We start from the raw sequence: 24,657 nt of genomic DNA, 5'->3' as shown, positions 1-24,657 counted from the left end.
AATCCACCTCTGAAGCCTCCTCCTGTCGTCTGGGACCTGAATGTGGTTTTATCAGCCCTCATGAAACCCCCTTTTGAGCCTCTTGCCACAACTTCGCTCAAACTTCTAACATGGAAGGTGCTTTTCCTCATTGCCATCACCTCTGCCAGGAGGGTTAGTGAGATCCATGCACTGGTCGCCGATCCACCGTTCACTGTTTTTCACCATGACAAGGTGGTTCTGCGTACCCATCCTAAATTCCTTCCCAAGGTGGTCTCGGCTTTTCACCTCAACCAGTCCATTGTGTTGCCTGTCTTTTTCCCTAAACCCCATTCTCATCTTGACCGTACCAGGGCTCACCGCTCGTCCCCTCAGCTCTTTCTGACCTTCGATCCTAACCGTCTAGGTTGTCCTGTCTCTAAACGGATGCTTTCCAACTGGCTTGCTGCCTGTATTGCGTTCTGTTATGCTCGGGCCGGTCTCTCACTGGAAGGTGCTGTCACGGCCCACAGGGTCAGAGCTATGGCTGCTTCTGTGGCTTTCCTCCGTTCCACGCCCATCGAGGAAATCTGCAAGGCTGCCACTTGGTCCTCAGTTCACACGTTCACTACTCACTACTGTCTGGATGCCTTCTCCAGACGGGATGGACACTTCGGCCAATCTGTGTTACAAAATTTATTTTCCTAATGGCCAACCATCCCTCCTCCCTCTCTGTTAGCTTGGAGGTCACCCATGCGTTAAGAATATGCTGCCTGCTTGTCCTGGGATAAAGCACAGTTACTTACCGTAACAGGTGTTATCCAGGGACAGCAGGCAGATATTCTTACGTCCCACCCTCCTCCCCGGGTTGGCTTCTTAGCTGGCTTATCTTAACTGGGGACCACGCTCTCCTCCGTCGGGCGGGAAGGCACTCGCGCATGCGCGGTGCGGCCAACTAGAACTTTCTAGTTAAAAAGGTCCGTACCGGGGCTCCGTCGGTGACGTCACCCATGCGTTAAGAATATCTGCCTGCTGTCCCTGGATAACACCTGTTACGGTAAGTAACTGTGCTGAATGTGTAACCACAAAACAGCAGTATACAAGTCCTATTCCCTTTCCCTTTAGTTCTGAATTGTGCATTGTAATCCAAATATCTGTCCATTACTATAAATGGGGAGTTTGAGCCAGGGAAGGATCAAAATTTCCCAAAGTAGTGGTGTGCAGGAGTATATGTGGTAGTACATATTTTGGGATGGGAGATGGGGGGGTTAGGATTGTTCTCTTATTTGTGATGAAAAAGAAATCTGTTTGTAGCTCTTTAATTATATTGCTTTAATTGCATTTTTATGGAAATTTACCATCTGTTTTCTGAAAATTAATAAACAAATTTAAATATTAATTTCCTTGTCATCCTTACCAGACCAGTCCAGACAAGTGGATTGTGTCCATGTACCAGCAGAAGGCGCTAGAGAAATAAAATAGTTCCAAGTGAATCAATTGCCTCGTAAAGGATTGTTCAGTATGTTCTTTCACTCAGTGATTGGTGGATGAACAGTATACCCTTTTCTTGGTGCTTCTTAGCAAGCTCCTGAATCAGTGAGCAGGGACCTTACCAAACCCTGCCCTTAGTTGCCCGAGAATTATGACACTTGCACGAATATTTTCCAGTCGGGTAATTTTTTATTTGTTTTGACTTAAACAACCTTCGTTAGGCATTCGTGCAATGGGGGACCTCCGCCAGGTGTGAAATTTGCACCTCTCCTGAAGCATACATGGCCCCCCAAGAGTCTATACTGGTGCGTTCCTTTTATACTGTCACACTGACCAGTATGACATCACTCCTGCCAACCGATCAGCCAACAGAGGCTGTCCTTAGGTATGAACAAAGAAATTTCCTCTTACATAGTTACAAACTCAGACAAGTTTTTTTAAAATCATATTTTTATTTACATCAATTTCTAAATGCACATTATAACATACCCAATGAACCCTTTGTAGGTCTCAAAAAGTTTAAATCAAACAGCCTTTCTGTGTCAGACGAAAACTTGCTTTGGAAAAACTGACAGTTTCAAGTTTCACTAACACACACAAGAACAGAAGAACCCAGACCCCCCCTTACTGTGGGCTGAACAGCCTTCCCTTCACATGTTTCTATAGTAGGCTAGCTGAAAGGTCAGACAGGTCAAATTTTAGATGTGCCTCTCAGGATTTCTCCTTAAAGTTTCTTGAATCTTATATATGTAGAACATTTGTAATTAAATACAAATCATTCTATCACACATATTCTCACACATTCTAACATACATAGGGATCCCTTCACTCACACCCACACGCTACACTCATATTTCATTCCTAAGCAATACTGCATTCAAACCCTATTCAAGAAATATTTTTTTTCTATACCCAGCATTGGAATGTCTGGACCATCTGTTAATACTTAAGCCATGAGGTTTCTCTTCCCCCTGGGCATAGCTGTTCACACAAAAAACACTAGAATCACAGGCCTTTTCTTAAGCGGGAAAACTGCAGTATGTTTTTACCCCAAGAAGAAGAGATACACAGAAAGACAGAAAACAAGATGGAGTCATTAATACAAGATGGAGTTCTTAATATGGTTTCCTCCATGATCTAACGTAATCCAGCAAAATACATAAAGAGAATCTTATTATGCTTTTCCTTAATATTAATCTGTAGTATTTTTCCACCCTTAGCTGCAATCCATATTCAGAATTTTATATTTGTACCAAATTTTCGTACGCTTCTATTGGGCATGGCCTTAACTAACACATATCCTTGTATCTAACTAGAGTTACCCAGAACCATACAAAAAGTAGGCGTTATATGTAGAAAAAAATCCACAAAATACTGCACCAATATATCCTGTACACTATCCATTCCATTAAAGCATTATAGCGTCCCCCACAGTGAACGAGCGCCATTACTGCTCAGTCAGTTGAGCAGGGAGTTATCATCTGAAGCAATATGTTCCTTTAAAATTAATGATTAATTTGTTAGAGCTTGGTGACCCTTTATGGTGCCTGGTCCGCTGGGCTTTAGGTCTGTTTTTCTTTTCTTGCCAAAACAGGCCGGTTATAAAAATATATATATATAAAATTATGTATGTTTTTGGTACCATAAATACCTATGATATGAATTAAAAGAATGTTTAAAATGTTTTTAAGTCTCTTAGTCTATAGGAATCAAGATCGTGTGGCCATGGTGAATGCTTACAGGCTGGCAACAGTGCAGAGTTTGAATGATATAAACCAGTGGTCTCAAACTCAAACGTTTTGCAGGGCCACATTTTGGATTTCTAGGTACTTGGAAGGCCTCAGAAAAAAATAGTTAATGTCTTATTAAAGAAATGACCATTTTGCATGAAATAAAACTCTTTATCCTGTATGATAAAACCCTAAGCGCGCATGCGCACTTCGAATGGCGTGTTCCCTGCCACTGTGGTCTCTGGGTCCATGCCAAATTCAATTTTCAAACACGGAGGCAAGTAACACGCCAGCGACTCCCCCCTCCTGCCCTCACTCCGTCTAACAGCGGTGTCAAACTCGTGGCCCCCCAGGAACTGTTCTGCGGCTCGTGGTCTGGCTGGCTCCCTTACCCTTGCCAAAGTTATTTTTAAGTTCAAAGCCGCCGCTGTGGCTCCTCTCACGAGCCGCACCTGCGTCGGAAACCTCTCTGATGTCAAGTCAGAGAGAAGGCTTCCTACACAGGCGCGGATCGTGAGAGGAGCCATGGCGGTGGCTTCGAACTAAAAAATAACTTCAGCAAGGGTAAGCGAGCCGGCCAGAAATGCTGCTGCACAGGGAAGTGGGGTGGGGGTAGGGAAATGTTGCTGCACAGGGAAATGGAGGGGGAGGGAATGCTGTTGCTGCTTCACAGGGAAGTGGGGTGGGGGGAGAGAAATGCTGCTGCACAGGGAAATGAATGGGGAGGGAATGTTGCTGCTGCATAGGGAAGTTGGGGGAGGGAAATGCTGCTGCACAGGGAAGGGTGGGAGGGAAATGTTGCAGCACAGGGAAGTGGGGTGGGGGAGGGAAATGCTGCTGCTGCACAGGGAAATGGAGAGGGAGGGAATGCTGCTGCTGCACAGGGAAGGATGGGGAGGGAAATGCTGCTGCTGCACAGGGAATGGTGGGAGGGAAATGCTGCTGCTGCACACGGAAGTGGGGGGGGACAGAGAAAGGGGGCCTGGGAGTGAATGTGCTTTACTTTGGGGGAGGGTTGTACTGGGGGGCAGGGAGCAATCTTGGTTTGCTTTGGGGGGAGACAGAAGGGGGCCATGGAGAGAGACAGAAAGACAGGCAGGCAGCGCATGAGAATGAAAGACAGCGGGCAGGGAGAGAGACAGAAAGAAAGACAGACAAAGGAGGCTAGAGAGCGAAACAGAAAGAAAGACAAAAGGGGCCAGGGGAAAAAAGACAGGGAGGGAGACAGAGAGAAAGAAAGACAGACAGCGGGAGGGAGAGAGAAAAAAAGATAGCTGGAGGGAGAGGACAAAGAAAGGAAGAAAGAGACAGGGGCAGGGAGACAGACAGACAGACAAAGGAGGCCAGGGAGAGAGACAGACGGAAAGAAAGACAAACAGACAGCGGGAGGGAGAGAGACAGGAAGAAAGGAAGAAAGAGACAGGGGCAGGGAGAGAGACAGAAAGAAGGACAGACATCTATTCTAGCACCCGTTAATGTAACGGGCTTAAACACTAGTAGTTTATAAATCTTTCCTTTTGGCTAAGTCTTAATAATATTTTAATTTATAGCTAAAGAGACATATGATCAAGAAACTATTTTATTTTACTTTTATGATTATGATAATCATACTGAGGGCCTCAAAATAGTACCTGGCAGGCCGCATGTGGTCCCTGGGCCGCGAGTTTGAGACCACTGCTATAAAACATAAGATTAGTCTTAACTGGGTCAGACCAATGGTTCATTTAGCCCAGTGTCCCAAGTACCTAGAAAAACCCAAGTAGTAGCAACATTCCATATTACAAATCCAAGGCATGTAGTGGCTTCCCCCATGTCTATCTCAATAGCAGACTATGGACGTTTCCTCCAGGAACTTGTCCAAACCCTTTTTTTAAACCAGCTACATTAACCACTCTTACCACATCCTCTGGCAGTGTATTCCAGAGCTTAACTATTCACTGAATGAAGAAATATTTCCTCCTATTGGTTTTAAAAGTATCTCCCTGTAATTTTGAGTGTCCCCTAATCTTTGTAATTGATGAAGTAAAAAATCAATCCACTTGTGCCCGTTCTATACCACTCAAGATTTTGTAGACTTCGATCATCTCCCCTCAGCCTTCTCTTCCAAGCTGAAGAGCCCTTATCTTTTTAGTCTTTCCTCATAAGAGAGGAGTTCTATCCCCTTTATCATCTTGGTCGCTCTTCTTTGAACCTTTTCTAGTTCCACTATATCTTTTTTGAGATATGTCAACCAGAATTGAACACAGTACTCAAGGTGAAGTCATACTATGGAGTGATAGAGGCATTATAACATTTATATATTTAAAAGATTTATAAACCACTTACAATCGAAGTGATGTACAAAGTAGCATACATAATTACATCTACATAGCAGAACGGTGAAACTAAAACTCTTACTTATCTCTCAACATCCCTTCATTTACCCATTGAGGCAGTATGATGCTAAATTATGCCAACATACAGTCAATCCATATTACATAAATGCATCAGCGAACAATTGAGTTTTCAGTTGTTTCCTGAAACATACCCAATCATTACACAGTCTTAGGGCTCCTTTTACAAAGACATGCTAAGCGTATTAATGCGCGCTAACCACCAACATGCGTGTTAGTCTATGAACGTGTTAGCATTTAGCGCCCTTTGTAAAAGAGGGGGTTAGTCTTGTTTACCATCCCTTTACCGCACATTGGGCAATTTGGGCGTGGACCCTAGCATCTGCTAACTAGGATTTGGGTTATTCTTCCCAATGTCCACATTCAATTTCATCTGCAATTTTTCACAGTCTGTATGCATTTTATCAACTTTGAACAGTTGAATGTTATCCGCAAATTTACCCCCCTCCCTCCCTCTCTTTATTAAGCTGCGCTAGAGGTTCTAGTGCGGTCAAGCACGATAAATGCTCTGACGCTTGTGGAATTCCTATGAGCGTCTGAGCACTTAACTTTCCAGTCCGCACTAAAACCCTCTAGTGCAGCTTGATAAAACGGGGAGGGGAGGGAAGGGGGAGATAATCACCTTGCTCGTCGTTACAATAAGTTAAATAGCAATGACACAAGCGTTTGAGAGATTATGAGTAGAATTGAGTTAGATCTGATGCATTCCTGTTTTCATGTATTTCTCATTGTTGCCAAACTTCATTTTTGTAAATTATTAGGCGTATGCAAGATTTTTTTTAGATTTGTTAAATGCATGATCTAATCTGATATACAATGTTGAAGGTTGGGCTAGTGAAGTTTTTTGTTACTAATATTTTACATGTTATTTTGCTGCATTTTTTAAACTATTTATGTAATTGTGTGGATTTTATTATATTTATAATAGTTATTTTAGCCCCTGCCGTAGTCATTTGGCCAAGTCAAGCTCTATTCAAAGCCTTCCATTCTTGTACAATAAATATTTTTCTGCAGTCTTTTTGTGGTCTGCAACCTCTTGTCCACTTGTTTTTGGGACATTTCTGGAGTACTGCTTTGCTACATTTCACTTGTCATCCATACCAGACCAGTTCAGGCAAAAAATAAAAAATATTTCTTACCAAATAATTTTCTTTCCTTTAATCCTATCAAACTAGTCCCAAATCCTTCCCTGATTGCAGTTTTTTTGTTTCCTTCCAGGATTCACTGCTTCTGCTTTCAGAATAGTTTGACATTCTCCTCACTCAGTGAAATTTCTGCATGCCAGTTGAATATCTACGTTACTTGTTGCTAAAAACATTTATGAAGTATGCACGTTTCTTTACATATGCATTATGGACGTACAATAAAATCTTGACACTTCTTGGTTATTTGATGTACTGAACATTCTATAGCTGCACTATTCCCTTAAGGGGGCAATTCACCTGGAACTATTTTGTTTTTCTGTCTCATCCTGCTGGTGGATGGATATAACCCACTTGCTTAGACTAGTCTGGTAGAGCTAAAGGAAAGAAAATGATCAGGTAAGCCATAATTTTTGCTTGCATATTGGTAGTTGCACTCTATTAGGGCTGGATCTAGGAGTTTATCTTATAAAAGCAGATAAGCACCTGTTACCTTTCATAAAATAGATACCTTTTTGGGTTTCTCACTTAGGCATCTGGTTACAAAATTCATTATAATAAATAGAGGATTGGGTCAGCATTGCTGTAACTTCAGCTTTAGGGCTCCACTCATATCAGAAAGAACTCCAGATTATTGATCTATTCATTTTTGTCTTTTGGGGGTTCCCTCCCCCCTCTGAAAGGCCACTGCTTTTCCTTATACAGAAGCTGTCAGGTTTACCATCTGTTGGTTTCCCTTTTACATTACATTACATCAGTGTCTTCTATCCTGCCAATACCTTTCAGTTCTAGGTGGTATACAACTAGAAATTAGCCTGGGCATTCCCAGGGAGATTACAAGGTTGATAGCTATAGTTTGCATCGGGATCTGAGAAGGGTCGATATGGTTTGGTTAGATCATTTGACAAATTTCTTGAATAGTATGGTTTTCAGTTCTTTCCTGAATGTTTTGTAGTTGGGCATCGTGGTCAGCAGATTTGAGAGGTGGCGGTCTATTTTTGCTGTTCTGGTAGCTAGTAGACATCTTTTTTTTTTGCTTTGCATGTCTTTGGGGGGTGGGTAAAGTGTGCTTGAGTTCTCCTTGGTCTGGATTTGTTTTTTCTGATTAGGCGGTTGTTCAGATAGCTTGGTCCATTTCCATTTAGGGCTTTGATTGGGGGGGGGGGGGTGCAGTAGAATTTGTGTTGTATGCGTGCTTGTACTGGGAGCAAGTGCGAGTCTTGGAAAGCTGAGGTAATGTATTTTTTCAGCGAGTATGTATTTCAGGCTGTATTTTGGACTGTTTGTAATTGTTTTAGCGGGGCGGGGCATGACAGGTAAAGTATTTTACAGTAGTCCAGGAGTCCTAGGATTAGTGCTTGTGTACTATGAGTTTGAATTGTTCGTTGTTGGAAGTATTTTTGGATTTGTCTTAAGTTGCGCATGGTTGCGAATGTCTTCTGAACCATTTTGCTGTTTTGAAGTTGTACGGTGCAGCCTTTGTTTATCATTATTCCCAGCAGTTTTAGGTTGGGTTGTAGGGGATATGTGATGGGAGTTTATTCCTAGGTTTGTTATGGTTGAGGTTTTGTTTCTTTCTAGAAGTAAGAATTTGGTTTTGTCTTGGTTCAGTTTTAATTTGTGGTCTCTCATCCATTTTGACACTGTTTCTAGTGCAATGTGTAGTTTGTTCGTTATGTTGGGGGTGGTTTGGTCAAAAGGCAGGAGGATGTTGATATCGTCTGAGTAGCTGTATGGCGTTATAGCTTGTTTGTCTAAGCATGTGCCAAGTGTGGCTATGTAAAGGTTGAAGTGGGGGACTCTTCAAGGATTATTCCAGGATTCTGTGGCATAAAATCAAGTGTAGCTAAAAAGATTTTGTCATTTTGTGACGGGGTAAAATACTCAGTATATTGAGTCCCAGCGACAAGCATTTGCCTTCCAGGACTGCAATTTCTTAGCCATTTGATTTTTTTTTCCTTCCTCCTTTCATTATTCTTAGCAGCAGTTCTTACTACTTCAGCAGCGTAGCTAACAAAAGTGGCAGGAGAAAGGCAGAGGTGTTTTTGCTTCTTACTGCAAAAATGTAATTATCATACTTTGAGGTTCTCCAAAGCATGAAAAAAAGAGTTGCAAATCCTACACATTAGAATCTAGAGAGGCTTCTTTCCTTATCCTTTGCCTCCTGAAAATTCTGCTGGTTTTAGTTCATCAGTGGGTGTTTAAAAAACAAAAATCCTCCCTTTTAGTCCTCCAACTCTTCTCTGCAGCTGTTTGATGGATGGGTTGTGCCCCTGGGCTCCTATGACTTGTATGTCTCTCTCAGAATGTCACTGGCACAGTTTTAATGATGGTTTTATTTATTTTCTGTTTTTTAAAACAATCCACAGCACATTAATCTGCAAATACTTTAATTTGGTGATTACTAAATATTGATTATACTCATTCCAGGAACACTAGCAACTCCTACATGACATTAAAGCTAAGCATTCTGTTTTTCCCATCCAGGAAGAAATAAGCCCAGTGTGGCTGTCAGTGGGACTCAGATATCTACAGAGCGCAACAGCAGTCGAGAGGGCTCAAGCCAAAGAATGCCTCGGCAGACCAGTGCCACACGAGGGCAGAAGGGGGGAAGTTCTGGGAAAAGTTCATGAGCTGGATGGAGAAAACGGCTTGATTTATTGATATTGGAAAGGGTGGAACAAGATTTCACCCAAGTCCCACAGTTGCTTACTACTTCATTGCTTTATTATTTTGGAACAAATAGGGATGTAACAGGTTGGCCTTATTAAATCTGACTCCAGCTTCTATTTGTTAACAAGGCTGCTTTATATCTGGAAAAAAAAGCAATAAAACTTTCTAGATCTGCTGATGGCCTGCTTTAATAATCAAGTGAAGAGGTGTTGCTTTTTGTTTGAATGATGTTTGGACAACTTAATTGCTCCTTAGCTTTCGCTGTGTTTTTTCTTCACACAGTTTTTCTGGTCACTAGAATCAGAAATGTCCAACATTATTTCACAGATACAGGCAGCGTATCATAGTCTGCATGAACAGACTACACTTTATTAAAAATAATCAACATGTCTATGGGAATATTTTTGAAGTTAAGGAAGCAAATAACAGTCATGTTTTATTACAGAAATGTAATGTCATGCAGCATGTAATGTCATGATAACATATGGCCTGATTCTATAGGAACTGTAACCAATTTTGATACACACATACAATAAAAAGCTATTTGAAATTAATATTATTTCAGTTGCATTTCCATGCTGTTGCAATTGGTTACCATACTCTAGATTTCATTTCCCTTTTCAATGCACAAAAAGTCTTCCTTAGGTAGAGAGAACCAATGGACTCCATGTCAGGGGGACAGACTGATTATAGACTTGTTGTACCCCACTGCAGATGTAGAGAAGTCATATTTTTATTTTTCCTTAGGGAAATTAGAAGTACATTCAGCTTATCCCACTTGACTTGAAGCTGTAGCAACTGTCATCTTCAGATGAAAGTCCTAGATAGGATTGTTTAATCTGTCAAGACATTAGCTACCTTTTTCCAGGTAGTCATCACCATTCTTTTGAAAACTTACTGTACTATGGCTCTAGCAGATCAATCTAATAAATATGGATGCTAATTTTCTAGTGAAATTTATGGTACTTGACTTGAACCCTCTCTTGCCTGTGTCATGCATAAAGATCAAACAGGTTTTATCAGTGGAAGGTTGATATCTGATAATGTGGGTCAGGTCCTAAACATATTTCAATCTCTGAATACTAACCAGCAGACTCTGGTGCCTTTCCTTGCGGAAAAAGAGTTTGATAAGAGCGGAGTAGTGATTCTTGGTGTCTGAGTGGACAGACTGAACTATGGCTTAGAACAGGGGTCTCAAAGTCCCTACTTGAAGGCCGAAATCCAGTCGGGTTTTCAGGATTTCCCCAATGAATACGCATGAGATCTATGTGCATGCACTGCTTTTCAATGCATATTCATTGGGGAAATCCTGAAAACCCGACTGGATTGCGGCCCTCAAGGAGGGACTTTGAGATCCCTGGCTTAGAATAAATGAGCCTCTGACTGAACAGTTTTACTGGAGGAGAGAAGCCTACCAGGGATGTCCATTATGAAGCTACTATAAGTAGATATCAATGCGCAAAACCAAAACAAAAAACAATCCAACCGATCTGCAGTAAAAAGTCAAACGACCAAAACAAGGAGAAAAATTCTATCTTTATTGGAGAAAATATAATGTAGCATTCCAGAAAATATGGTTCTCTTATATGAAATCACAGGACCCAACACGGTCCATGTTTTGGAAAACACTCCTTCCTCAGGGGTCACATGGGAAGATTGTGATAGGGAGAATATGAAATGTAATATGGGTGTAAATAGTGTATAAATTCAGCAGGGAGTGAATAATTATAAATAATAGTGAACAGATGTGAAAAAACTTGCACCTATGAATCTTTGCGGATTGGTTCCATCTTCATGGTTGCAAGTTTTTTTCACATCTGTTCACTTATTTATAATTATTCACTCCCTGCTGAATGTACACACTATTTACACCCACACTGTGTTGGGTCCTGTGTATTCATACAAGAGAACCATAGTTTTTGGATTGCTACATTGTATTTTCTCCAATAAAGATACGATGTCAAGGTGTAAAAATTTTATCTGCAATTTTTCTCCTTGTTTTGGCTACTATAAGTAGTAAATTTAAAACAAACTGGAGAAAGTTATTTCTTCATTCAATGTGAAATATTGTGTCTGTGTTAGTCCACTCTTCAAGGTAATATGTAGAAATAAAAGCATAAAGGAAAAAAAATACATTGTTAGTCCAATAAAAAATATATTTTTTCCCCTTTGTTTTTGTTTTATTTCTACATATTACCTTCATTCAATGTGTAATTAAACTCTGGAATTAGCTGCCAGGGAATGTGGTAAAAGCAGTTAGTTTAGCAGGGTTTAGATAAGCAATATTAAGATGGACTTGGGAAAAGCCACTGTCTTTTTCTAGGAAAAGCAGCATAAAATCTTTTGGGATCTGCCAACTACTTGTGACCTGGATTGGCCACTGTTGGAAACAGGATACTGGGTTTGAAGGACCTTTGATCTGTCCAAGTATGGCAGCTTTTATGGGGTGAGGTGAGAACATTTCATCACATCTGGTGGGGCTGTCCAGTAGTGAAAGACTTCTGAAATAAACTTTGGACCTTACATTTTCAAATCCCAGGAAATAGTCTGGTCAGATCCTGTTCTTTACCATTGTTACATGTGAGCGCTGACCTGGAGGTTTTACTTTTGGACCATCATAGTATTTTCAGTTTCATGCTCCTTGCAGCAAGATTAGCTATCTTGACTAAACGGAAGGACAGCTCTCCCCCCCACTTTACTGGATTGGATTTAAAAAATACACATCCTTGTGGAAGGAGGGATGCAGCATAAACTGGAGAAATGGACCAGAGAATGGCTTCCACTATTGAGGTGCATGGTAGTGCCTGCAAACTTCTTGACGGGAAACGGGCTTCACATAAATGGAGTCATTTGTTCCTGCCCTCCCCTCCCCCTTCACTACACAAAATGCTTTACTGAGACAAGAACCCATTCTTTTTTCTCTTTTAGGTTTAGTGTTTATTAGTATGTTTGATGCAACTCACAGGGTTGATTCTTTGATCTTCTACTATATCTCCTGGTTAAGTAACATAGAAACATAGAAAAAAGCAGCAGAAAAGGGCTATAGCCCACCAAGTCTGCCCATTCCAAGTATCCCCTCCCCTGAATTTACTCCCTTAAAGATCCCACATGAGTATCCCATTTTCTCTTAAAATCCGTCATGCTGCTGGCCTTTATCACCTGGAGTGGGAGTCTGTTCCAATGATCCACTACTCTTTTGGTGAAGAAGTACTTCCTGGAGTCGCCATGAAACTTCCCTCCCCTGATTTTCAGCAGATGCCCTCTGGTGGTCGAGGGTCCCATGAGCCAGAAGATATCATCTTCTGACTCGATGCGTCCCGTGATGTACTTATATGTTTCAATCATATCTCCCCATTCTCTTCTTTCCTCAAGTGAGTACAGCTGCAATTTTTTAAATCTTTCTTCATACGTGAGATCCTTGAGCCCCAAGACCATCCTGGTGGCTGTTCGCTGAACCGACTCGATCCTCAGCACGTCCTTTCAGTAGTGTGGTCTCCAAAACTGAACACAGTACTCCAAGTGAGGCCTCACCATGGCTCTGTACAACGGCATCATAACTTCAGGTCTCCTGTGCAAAAACAAGGATGTGTAAAACTATTAGGACAGCGTCTGCCTCTGTTAATTGATATCTGTTTGTTGATGGTAATATTTTGGAAAAATAAACATTTTAAGTTAAAATGGTCTTTGGTCTTTATCATAAAACATATAGGAACAGTCTGTATATTTTGGAAAAAAGACAGGAGAGGGGAAATACAACAGATGTACACAAGGCGAGTATCTTTCAATTGAAAGAAAACTCTGGAATGAGGGTAATAGGATAATGGTGAAAGCGGAGACACTGAGAACTAACCTAAGGAAATACTTTTTTTTACAGAACGGTCTCCCAATGGAGATGAAGGGCCCAATATTCAGCTGACATTTAGACTCTTCTTCAAGCAAAAAAGCCATCGATGTTTGTGGCTTAATCTAAGGTGGGCCAAAGATCAAGTAGAGCCTTTTGAGGTACCAATTGCTATGATCCTGGCATTTTTACAAGCTGGCCTAGAAAAAGGCTTAGTGGTGGCGTCTCTCATAATTCACGTAGCAGGCCCCTTGTGTTTCTCAAGGAGGAAAGCTATCGCTGGCATCTCATCCCAAATGTGATCTGGTTTTTGAAGGGGTCACTCAGGTTGCAGCCTCCATTATTCCAGCCTTTTCTGTCCTGGAATCTTAATATCGTCTTGAAGGTCCTTTCAAAGCCTCCTTAGGAGCCTCTCCAAGAGGCGTCCCTTCTGGATCTCACGATGAAGACTGTATTTCTGGTGGCAATAGTCTCATCAAGATGGGTCTCAGAATTGCAGGCTCTTTCCTGCAGAGAGACCTTCCTCAGGATTACAGAGGTTGGGATTTCACTGCGTATAATACCTTCCTTTCTACTGAATGTTGTGTTAGTCTTCCACATCAGCCAAGAAGTTTGTTTGCCCGCTTTTCATCGTACGGGTTCAACTAAGCAAGATAAGATATTGCAGAAGCTGGATGTATAAAGAGTTTTACTCCACTACCTGGAAAGGACCAATGATTCTAGACTCTGACCATTTTTTGTTCAGTTTATTTGATATACCACAAATACAAAAATATTTAAAATCTATGTGGTTTACAATAAAAGTATAAAAAGGAGGGGAACAAACAAAAATTGCAAGAAAACAAAAAATGATACAAGACTAATAAACACTTGGAAAAAAACTAATATGGGAAAAATACAATAACTTTTGAGGGTCCAAGGGGCGGGGGACAAAACATAGGGATATTTTTAGTTGGCATCCTATCAAGGGAAAGGAACAGCTAGTCGTTAAAGGCTTGTGCAAAATAATAGGCTTTTAATAAGGCTTTAAATCTTGAAAAAGAACTTTAAGTACAGAGATAAAAAGGGAGAGAGTTCCACAAGTTTGGGGCCATAAGTGAGAAGGATGAATTTCTGTAACTGTTGGAAAAAAGAAGTGGAACAACCAAAAGACTAAACAAGAAAGGAGACTAGATGACTGAATCTGAAAGGAAAGAATATTGTACTTGAAGGGAATGTTCAGCTTTCAAGAGGAGGCTTACAGGATCAAATTTTTCCCCCCTTTTTACAAAATCCTGCAATAGGTTTTTAGCACCAGCCGCGCATAAGAACATAAGAATTGCTGCTGCTGGGTCAGACTAGTGGTTCATTGTGCCCAGCAGTCCGCTCCCGCAGCTGCCCTTAGGTCAAAGACCAGTGCCCTGAGTCTAGCCTTACCTGCGTATATTTTGGTTCAGCAGGAACTTTTCTAACTTTGTCTTGAATCCCTGGAGGGTATTTTCCCCTATAACAGCCTCCGGAAGAGCGTTCCAGTTTTCCACCACTCTCTGGGTGAAGAACAACTTCCTTACGTTTGTACGGAATCTATCCCCTTTTAAATTTAGAGAGTGCCCTCTCGTTCTCTCTGCTTTGGAGAGGGTGAACAACCTGTCTTTATCTACTTAAGTCTACTCCCTTCATTATTTTGAATGTTTCGATCATGTCCCCTCTCAGTCTCCTCTTTTCAAGGGAGAAGAGGCCCAGTTTCTCAAGCCTCCTCTAGTCCCTTAATCATTTTTGATGCTCTTCTCTGGACCTTTTGGAGTAGTACTATCTCCTTTTTTATGTACAGCGACCAGTGTTGGATGCAGTATTCCAGGTAGGGGCGCAGCATGGCCCAGAACAGCGGCATGAAAACATTCTCCGATCTGTTTGTGATCCCCTTCTTAATCATTCCTAGCATTCTGTTCGCCTTTTTTGCCGCCATCGCACATAGCGCAGACAGCTTCATTGACTTGTCTAAAAGTACTCCCAAGTCTTCTTGGGGGGTCTCTCCGAGTACTACACCGGTCATCCTGTATTCGTGTATAAGATTTTTGTTACCGACATGCATCACCTTGCACTTATCCACGTTGAAGCTCATTTGCCTTTTCGCAGCCCATTCCTCGCACGTGTTTATGTCCCGTTGTAGGTCTTCGCAATCCTTCTGTGTCCTCACTACTCTGAATAACTTTGTATCATCTGCAAATTTAATCACCTCGCTCGTACCAATTTCCAGGTCGTTTATAAATAACTTGAAGAGCATGGGCCCAAGCACCAAACCCTGCAGCACTCCACTCATGATGCTTTTCCAGTCCGAGAATTGACCATTTACTCCCACTCTGTTTCCTATCCGCCAACCAGTTTTTAATCCACATGAGTATTTCACCCTCGATTCCATGGTTCGCAATTTTTTTAAGTAGTCGTTCATGCGGGATCTTGTCAGACGCCTTCTGAAAATCCAGATATACAATGTCAACTGGGGCACTCTTGTCTATCTGCCTGTTTACTCCCTCAAAGAAGTGCAGTAAGTTTGTCAAGCAAATCTTCTTTTGCTGAATCTGTGCTGACTGGTCCTCATCAGATTGTGTCCGTCAAGGTGATCAATGATGCGGTCCTTTATCAGCGCCTCTACCATCTTTTCCAGTATTGAAGTCAGACTTACTGGTCTGTAGTTTCCAGGATCTCCCCTTGAACCTTTTTTGAAGATCAGTGTAACATTTGCCACTTTTCAGTCTTCCAGAATCCTTACTAATTTGATCGACAGATTGGCTATTAGTAGAAGCAGTTCAGCTATAACCCCTTTCAGTTCCTTGATTACCCTCGGATGGATGCCATCTGGTCCTGGGGTTTTATCATTTTAAGCCTATCATACCTCTTCTAGACTGACCATTGACCTTGCCATCCAGTCCTGGGGATTTATCATTTTTAAGCCTGCATACCTCTTCTAGACTGACCATTGACCCTGTCAGTTTCCCGTCATCGTTTCCTGTGTATAGCCTGTCGGCTTTTGGTATATTGGATATATCCTCTTCAGTAAATACAGACGCTAAAAATGTGTTCAGTTTGTCAGTGATGGCTTTGTCCTCCTTTATTCCATGGTCATCTAATGGCCCCACTGCTTCCTTCGCGGGTCGTTCCCCCTTAATATATCGAAAGAACATCTTAAAATTTTTTGTCTCCTTGGCTATTTTTTCTTCATAGTCTCTTTTGACACCTCTTACCACGGCACTTGCTTTGATGATTGTGCTTTTTCCAGTTTTCATCTATTTTCATCCTTTTCCATTCCTTAAACGAAGTCTTTTTGTCTCTGATTGCTGCCTTCACCGCTACAGTGAGCCATGCCGGTTCCTTGTTCTTTTTCCTCTTGGAACCCTTGTTGATATGCGGTATATATAGATTTTGTGCCTCGGTGACTGTGTCCTTAATAAGGGACCATGCTTGCTCTAGCGTTTTTACAGTGCTTATCCTCTTCCTAATCTTCTTCCCCACCATGACTCTCATCTCTTTGTAGTTCCCTTTTCAGAAGTTCAGTGCCATGGCCATAGTTCTGGCTCAATTTTTTGTTCTTGTGTTCAGGTTGAAGTGGATCATATTGTGATCACCGTTTCCTAGCGTCCCTTCTATTTCTATACTTTGTGCCGGTCCTCATAGTCCATTTAGAATTAAATCCAGAATTGCATTTCCTCTCGTATTTTCCTTGACTGGTTGTTCCAGGAAGCAATCACCTACAGCATTCAGGAACTTGGTCTCCCTACTGCGGCCGGAGGTGCCTAGGTTCCAATCTATCCCCGGATAATTGAAGTCGCCCATGATAACTGCGTTGCCTCTCTTGCAGTTATGTTTAATCTCATCCGTCATTTCTCCATCAGTCTTTTTGGACTGCCCTTGAGGTCAGTAGTAGATGCCGATCTTCGTCTCTGTTCCATTTGTTCCCGCTATTATGGCCCATAGTTTCTCTACCTTATTCTTCATTTCCGACGTGTTCTCTCCGGTAGACTCAATTCCATCTTTTATGTATCAGGCAATACCCCCACCTTTTTGTCCTACTCTGTCTCTGCTGTATAGCTTGTATCCCAGTAGCACAGTGTCCCAGATGTTTTCCTCGTTCCACCATGTTTCCGTGATGCTGACGATATCTAGGTTATCTTTTTGTGCCAAAGCTTCCAATTCCCCCATTTTATTCCTTAGGCTCCTTGCATTCGTGTACATACTTAAGTTTGCGGCCTGTTACTTTTTTGCATTTTCTTTCCTCTTCTGTCTCCCTCTCTTCCGTCCCTGTCGATCCGTCAGGATTTCTATCTTGCCTATGATCCGGTGTGTCTTCCCTGCAATCTTCTTGCATGGACTTGTATACCTTTTTCCAAACCATCGACTCTTGGTCGACTGTCGGCTTTCCCCTTCTTAGTTTAGAAATTTTTCAATTTCTTGCTTGATGTTGCTTGCAAGTAGCTTTGTTCCATCTCTGCTGAGATGGAGTCCATCCTTCCTGTATAGCTTGCTCTTCCCCCAGAACGTCATCCAGTTGCACACAAAGTGGAATCCTGCTTCCTCACACCAGTGCCTCATCCTTGCGTTGACTGCAGCTCCGTTTGCCTCTTCCTGTTGGAGAAGTGCAGAGCATTCAGCTGGCTGGTGCTAAAAACCTCTTGCGTGGTTTTGTAAGTGGGGGTGGGGGGGCTGTTGAGTGGTGGTAAAGGAGTTCTAGTGCAGTATTTTGTACTAAATGTAATTGTTGCAGCTGATCATTGGGAAGACCAATAAGAATGGAATTGCAATAATCAAGTTTAGAGAAAACCAGGGAATGTAACAAAGCACATGTAGAGTCTGACGCCTTAGGGTTTCGTTTGTGTATATTAGTGCTTTTAGTTTGTGGTTCCGTATTTGCATAAGGGTTATGTGTGACCAAGGTGAGGTGTTCTGGTAGGAATGAATATTGACAAGTATACGGTGTGCTTTGTGTTGTAAATAAGATTATGTTGTGTGCATATATGAAAAATTAATGGAAAAAATGGCATTACACTTAGTACTATTATTATGGGAGTGGGGTCAGGGGGTGGAGTTTGGATGGGGTCTGTGGCAGGGCTTTTGAGCACCCCAAATCATTTTGAAAAGTTGGCTCCTATGAAATGGGGTCCTAGTTGTTCATTACTGTGATGGTAGGGGTAGGAGATAGACTATATACAGTCTCTTCCTCTAAACCGCTCTGAACTGCTTGTGGTATTGCTGTATACAAAAATAAAGTTATTATTATTATTATTATTTCCCTTTGCATTGCTTCTGCTGCCTGGTGGGAATGTACATACAGAGGAGGGAGGAACTATGAGGCCACTGAATTGATAAATAATGTTTGACTTTTTTCTGCTTCCCAGAAGTGGAGAGCAAAAAAGTAGTGTAGAGTGGAACCTAAAATACAAATTCAGTCAAAAAATGATTTGCCCCCAAAATTGGCATTTAAACGTTTTACTTCCTTACATCTGGAAGAAGGTTGAGAGGAAAACTGCACAGAGCCTGTAACTGATTGAAAGAACTGGGAGAGAGGAGTGGCAGAAGAGCATTCACTGAAGTCAGGAATAGTTGCGGGGGGGGGAAGAGGACTTGCAGCCCAGTATTTGCTGGTGGGCCTATGTCCAGTTGAAGTTCTAAGGAAGAGGACATCTAACAAGATTGTACTGCAAATCCTTGGTAAGGGAGATTGCCGAATAAGATGTGTGGAGGTGAAATGGGCCATTTGGAAGACTGGAAACATTTCCGTAACACTAACCTAACCCTACTGCCTGTATCTTTAGGGCTAAGACATGAAACATTGTTCTACTGAAGGACCCATTTGTCTGTTAGGAATTAAATTGTATTTTTTGATTTAGTTAATAAATGTGATACAGACTTTTTAAATTATCAGCTTTAACTTAGTGTAAATTTGGGAAATTTAAAATTTCCAATTACTAGGTTTGGATCATATGCAAAGGGCCTGATTTCAAGTCCCAGTACCTGTTTTATGAAACTATGAGCATCCACTTTGGAACTAGGTCAGAAAAATCAAAAGAAGCAAAGTGAGATAGACACTTGGAATGAGTCTTCTTCTCTGGCCTGGTCACTAGAGCTTGGTTTCTGATTCCTGGTTGTATTTGTGGATCTCATTCTGGATTATGCAGACAGTGCTGTCTCTCTTCAAGAAGTGTCTCTTTCTTATAAAAACAATCAACTGATAAGAAAGGGAACCTGCAGGAAAGCAAAAAAAGATGAACATTTACTAGAATATAATGCACATTAGCATAGTCCTTCCCAAAGAACAAAGGCTGAGATTTATTTCAGTGATCTATCCAGATATAAACTTTATCCCTCTTCATTAATCCCCAACGTGTGGCCTCAATGTCCCCTGCCCACCACCAACTGGCTCTCCTTTTGGCCTCAATATTCCCTCTCTGCAAATTTGAATGAAACAGTCCTGTAAATATTTCAGTGAACTCAAATAAAATACACCATCCATAAAACAAGTGGGATTTAGTTGGCTGGGAACAGCTCCCATCCATCGAAGTCCCGTTGGCTGGCCACCTGCCAATATTCAGCGGGACATAGATTTTGCCTTAACTGGCCAGCCAATGAAAAAGCATGAGCCACTGAACTTTGCTCTGAATATTCAATGCTGGGGCTGGATTCACCCCTGGCATTGAATATCCAAGATCGCCGTGACACTTGGGAGGAAGCTGTGCTGCCTCTTATGAGCTGATTATCAGGCCCAGAACCTATAAATGCGTGCAAAAAGGTATAATTGATATTACTGCACTCTTTACTATAAACTATATAAACATTCATAAATGACCTTCTGTTTAACTTGTTCCACTGTAGAAACCAGTCATTAGAAGGCTAACTCGATCCTCAGATGCACCACTCCACATTCAAACTTTTTTCATTACTTTAATCTTGATGTGCATTATCTTCACTGGATCAACTTTGTTTTTATTTTTTTATTTATTTGACTTATCATTTTTAAATATTTTCAATGTTTTAAATACTTAATAAAGAGAACCTTCCCATATAAGCATAGGAGTTATGAATTATCTAAACCACCTTGAGAGTACCTTGAGAGCAATATGATGTTAAATATATTTACATTCTTGCCCAGAAATAGCTAAGAAGAAGAAAAAAAAATTAAATTGAATCAGGTTGGGCAGACTGGATGGACCATTCGGGTCTTTATCTGCCGTCATCTACTATGTTACATGCTTATATGGGAAGGTTCTCTTTGATGTCATCCTTAGGGAGCTCTTTTTCTATCTGATAAGCAGTATTAGTATTTTCTAAAAAGTCTCTGTGGATTAATGAGTACATTTGAGTGATGATGTCAGTATGTTAGGCACATCTCGCTCAGCTGATCCGGTATGTGAGGTATGAAAAGGGGAGAAACCAAACTGCTGCCATCTTCATCTACTGAGAAGTGTGGTCGAGAATGATGATGTGTTACTATTAGGTAATGAATTCATTAGGTGATAATATACAATTATTAGTTCACTGTATAATATTAGATGATGTGTATTTCGCTAAAATACTGTGTTTCCGTACAGGGACCCAGCCTTGAAAAAGCTTTTTGTAGCGAAACATGTTGGTGAAAGAAAGTCCCTAACATCAAAGCTAAGTCATAAGAACTAAGTTATATATTTATTAAGTATTTAAAACATTGAAAATATTTAAAAAGGATTAAGAATATAACAAATAAATACAAAATAAAACCAAAGTTGATCCAGTGAAGATAATGCATATCATGATTGAACGTGGAGTGGTGCATCTGAGGATCGAGTTAGCCTTCTAATGACTGGTTTCTAAGTCATACAAGTAGACACATACAGAATAAGTGATCACAAATTAGAAATAGGAACACAGAGACAACATTTAACCCCCACCTTCACCTCCATCTACCCCTAGCTTTCTCCATGAGACTGTTATTGGAATTTTTTTTATATTTTACATAAATGCCTCACTTGTCACAGACAGTTATGAACAATTATCTGAACTAATTGCTTTGACACCCAACTGGGAGTTCCTTTGAAGTTTTCTCTTAAGTACAGTACTTATTAGAATTCACAACCAAATTGGATTTTGAGCAAATGGCAATTGCAATAGTGAATTAGCTGTGACTGACTACTTTTAAAAAAATCAACTATCTGGGCGGTTTGCTACAATAATAATAATCTAATCTAATCTAATCCTTAGGTTTGTATACTGCATCATCTCCACGTTCGTAGAGCTCGACGTGGTTTACAGTAGGAGAAATAGGAAGGAACTACAATAATAATAATAATAGCTTTATTTATATCCCGTCATACTTTTCAGTTCAAGAGGGTTTGCAACAAGAGAGGCTGCAGGAATGCAGCGAACTTACATCATGAGCATGAAGTAGGAATAAACAAACAGGCGTGTAACATAATTATATATATCAGAAGGCAGGAGCAGGCAAGTAGACGTAGAGGAAATGGTTTGAGGAAGTTTAAATGAATTTGTCAAATGGGTTTTCAGTGATCTTCTGAATGACTGGTATGACAATGAGTTAAGGAGTAAGTCACTTAGAGGATTGTTCCAGATTACTGCTTGGAAGGAAAGTGTCTTGTCAAGGAATCTTTTGAATTGGCATCCTTTGGGATTCAGAAAGGCAAATAATAGTGTTTTGCATGAGAGGCGGAGTTATTTTGGAGAACAAAGTGTTTCAGAAGATAGGAGGGTGCAGTACTGAATAGTGTTTTGAAGCATAGGCAGCCAAATTTGAAAATTATTCTGGCCTCGACTGGTAGCCAGTGCAGTTTTTTTTAAATATGGAGTGATGTGGTGGGATTTTTTCAGGTTGGAAAATGAGTCGTATGGCAGTGTTTTGGATTTGATAGTTTTTTTGAAGAATCCTAGGTAAATGATGTTGCAGTGATTGTACTAACAGTCTGAAATATGGGAAATCGAATATGGTTTTATTGTACGTCGTTTCCATAATAGGCAAAAGCATTTTTTTACTAAGATGTTGGTGTGGTCTAAGGTCACTCCTAGGATTTTTATGGTGGGGTTAATAGGAAAGTTTCTCCCTTATAAACTGATTGATGGTATTTGTTTGTTGGGGTGGCAATGAATATTTTGGTTTTTTCAGTCAATAGTGTAGAGAAGGGGATGATAGTTTGTGATGTCATCAGCATATATGTATGTTTGGAGATTTCGTTTGGATGGTTCATGGCCTAGTGAAGACATGTATAGATTGAACAAGGTTGGTGATCGAGGGGAGCCTTGAGTTGGTCCATGATCGAGAGTAACTTGTTCACTGATGACTTGGTAGAATCGTTTTTTTCAGGAAGCCTCTGAACCAATTTAACATGTGGCCAGAGATGCCTATGGCATCTAGGCAGCTTAGTAGTATGTTGTGGTCTACCAGGTCGATCACACTGCTCAGGTCGAATTGGAGAACTAGTGCAAAGTTTCCTGAGCTGAGTACACGGGAAATGTAATCCACAATGGAGGCTATGGCTGTTTCGGTGCTATAGTGGGTACAGAATCCTGATTGATATCCATGCAGTATTGAGAATTTTTCAAGGTAAGTCTCCCTCCAACTTAGGAATCAAGGAAACTCTTATATCTTGGCATCCCAAGTCCTCTAAATTTTCTTCACACTTCTACCTCTAACCCTCTGTTGTAGTTCATTCCTATTTCTCCTACTGTAAACCGCGTCGAGCTCTACGAACGTGGAGATGATGCGTTATACAAACCTAAGGATTAGATTAGGTTAGATTATAATACCTCTGTATCACTCCATGGTGTAACCTCACCTTGAGTATTGTGTTCAATTCTAATTGCCATTTCTCAAAAAAATATAGTGGCATTAGAAAAGGTTCAAAGAAGATCAAACAAAATGATAAAAGAAATGGAACTCCTCTCATATGAGGAAAGACCAAAGAGGTTAGGGCGCTTCAGCTTGGAAAAGAGACAACCGAGGGGAGATATGATTCAGGTTGACAAAATCCTGAGTGGTGTAGAATGGGTAAAAGTGAATTGATTTTTTTTACTCTTTTAAAAATTGGAAAAGACTAGGAGACACCCAATTAAGTTACATGGAAATACCTTTTAAACAAATAGGAGATAGTGGTTAGTGTAGCTGGGTTTAAAAAAGGTTTGGATGTGTTACTGGAGGAAAAGTCCATAGCCTTCTATTGAGACAATCATGGAAAAAGCTACTGCTTGCTCTGAGATCGGTTGCATGGAATGCTATTTGGGTTTCTACCATGTACTTGTGACCTGGATTGTGCTCTGTTGGAAGAAGAATGGACCATTATGGCTATTGTTATGTTTTTAACCAAACAAGTTTAGCAGTGATTGGATGGAGATACTAGTAATTGAGAAGCAAAGCAGTGCTGGCAGACTTCTGTGGTCTGTCTGTGCCCTGAAAATGGCCAAGACAAATCAAGCCTGCATATGTAGTATCACATCAAACCTTATGAGTTTATCTTGTTGGGCACACTGAATGGGCCGTACAGATCTTTTATCTGTCATCATTATTATAAATGTTACAATGGGTCATACCAAAAGTACATCAAGCCAAGTATCCTGCAACCAACAGTGGCTAATCTCAGCCCTACCCTGGAGGCTTTGGAGACCCACGACATGCAAATAATTGTGATAATCTTGATAACCCAGCCAGAAGGGTGCAGGTCCAGGAGAGAGTTAATAGGATACAGTAAGGAGAGATGCTACACCTGAAGGCTCCCTCCAAAGAACCAGATGGGAAGAAAGCCACATATGATGGCTTCCTGAGAAACATAAGAATAGCCTTACTGGGTCAGACCAAAGGTCTGTCAAGCCCAGTAGCCCATTCTCACTGTGGAAAAAACCCAAGGAGTAGCAGCATTCCATGCTAGCGATCCAGGGCAAGCAGTGGCTTCCCCATGTCTTTTCTCAATAACAGACTATGGACTTTTCCTCCAGGAAATTGTCCAAACTATTCTTAAAGCCAGGCAGGAATGTGTATATGAAGTAAGCTCTGCAGTGGAGGAATATACTAATGTAATGAATATCGGGCTATATAATGATGAATCAAATGAACTTACTGATTAAAAAAGTGAGAATGAAAGATCCCATGACGATGGCTAAGATCTCCACTTCAGAAGGTCCTGCTGGTCTGGGCCAGTCAGTCTCATTATCTCTGGAAGATCTGGATGTCATGTGCAAAGGCCAATAGGGAAAAAAGGATTTGGGATGTCCTCTGGGCACAGCTGTATGTTCCACTGCAGGCAACGGCATTTTTGGATGTTCTGTATTTTGACTGTCGGCAGATGTAGGTATCAGTATTGCAGCACAGAGTTCCGACAGGGCCAAAATTACTATTTCACTGAGCAAGGCTGAAAAAAACCCAGAAAATTAGATAGAAAGAACAAACATGAAGAAAAAGCTGCTGAACTCGGGACATCACT

At 41.0% G+C, this 24,657-nt stretch overlaps 1 protein-coding gene across 3 annotated transcripts in view; it reads left to right on the top strand.

Moving 5' to 3' along the window:
• MZT2B (mitotic spindle organizing protein 2B) overlaps positions 1 to 9,941 on the top strand; it is a 57,661-nt gene extending 47,720 nt beyond the window's left edge. For all 3 annotated transcript variants that reach the window (XM_033956930.1, XM_033956929.1, XM_033956928.1), the window contains one exon: positions 9,202 to 9,941. In XM_033956930.1, the coding sequence (XP_033812821.1) occupies positions 9,202 to 9,347 (146 nt within the window). In that variant the 3' untranslated portion in view covers positions 9,348 to 9,941. The remainder of the gene's footprint in view (positions 1 to 9,201) is intronic.
• Positions 9,942 to 24,657: the final 14,716 nt, after the last annotated feature.

Source organism: Geotrypetes seraphini, chromosome 8, assembly GCF_902459505.1.
Source record: "Geotrypetes seraphini chromosome 8, aGeoSer1.1, whole genome shotgun sequence".
NCBI lineage: Eukaryota > Metazoa > Chordata > Amphibia > Gymnophiona > Dermophiidae > Geotrypetes > Geotrypetes seraphini.
This window is presented reverse-complemented; position numbering and strand designations above follow the sequence as displayed.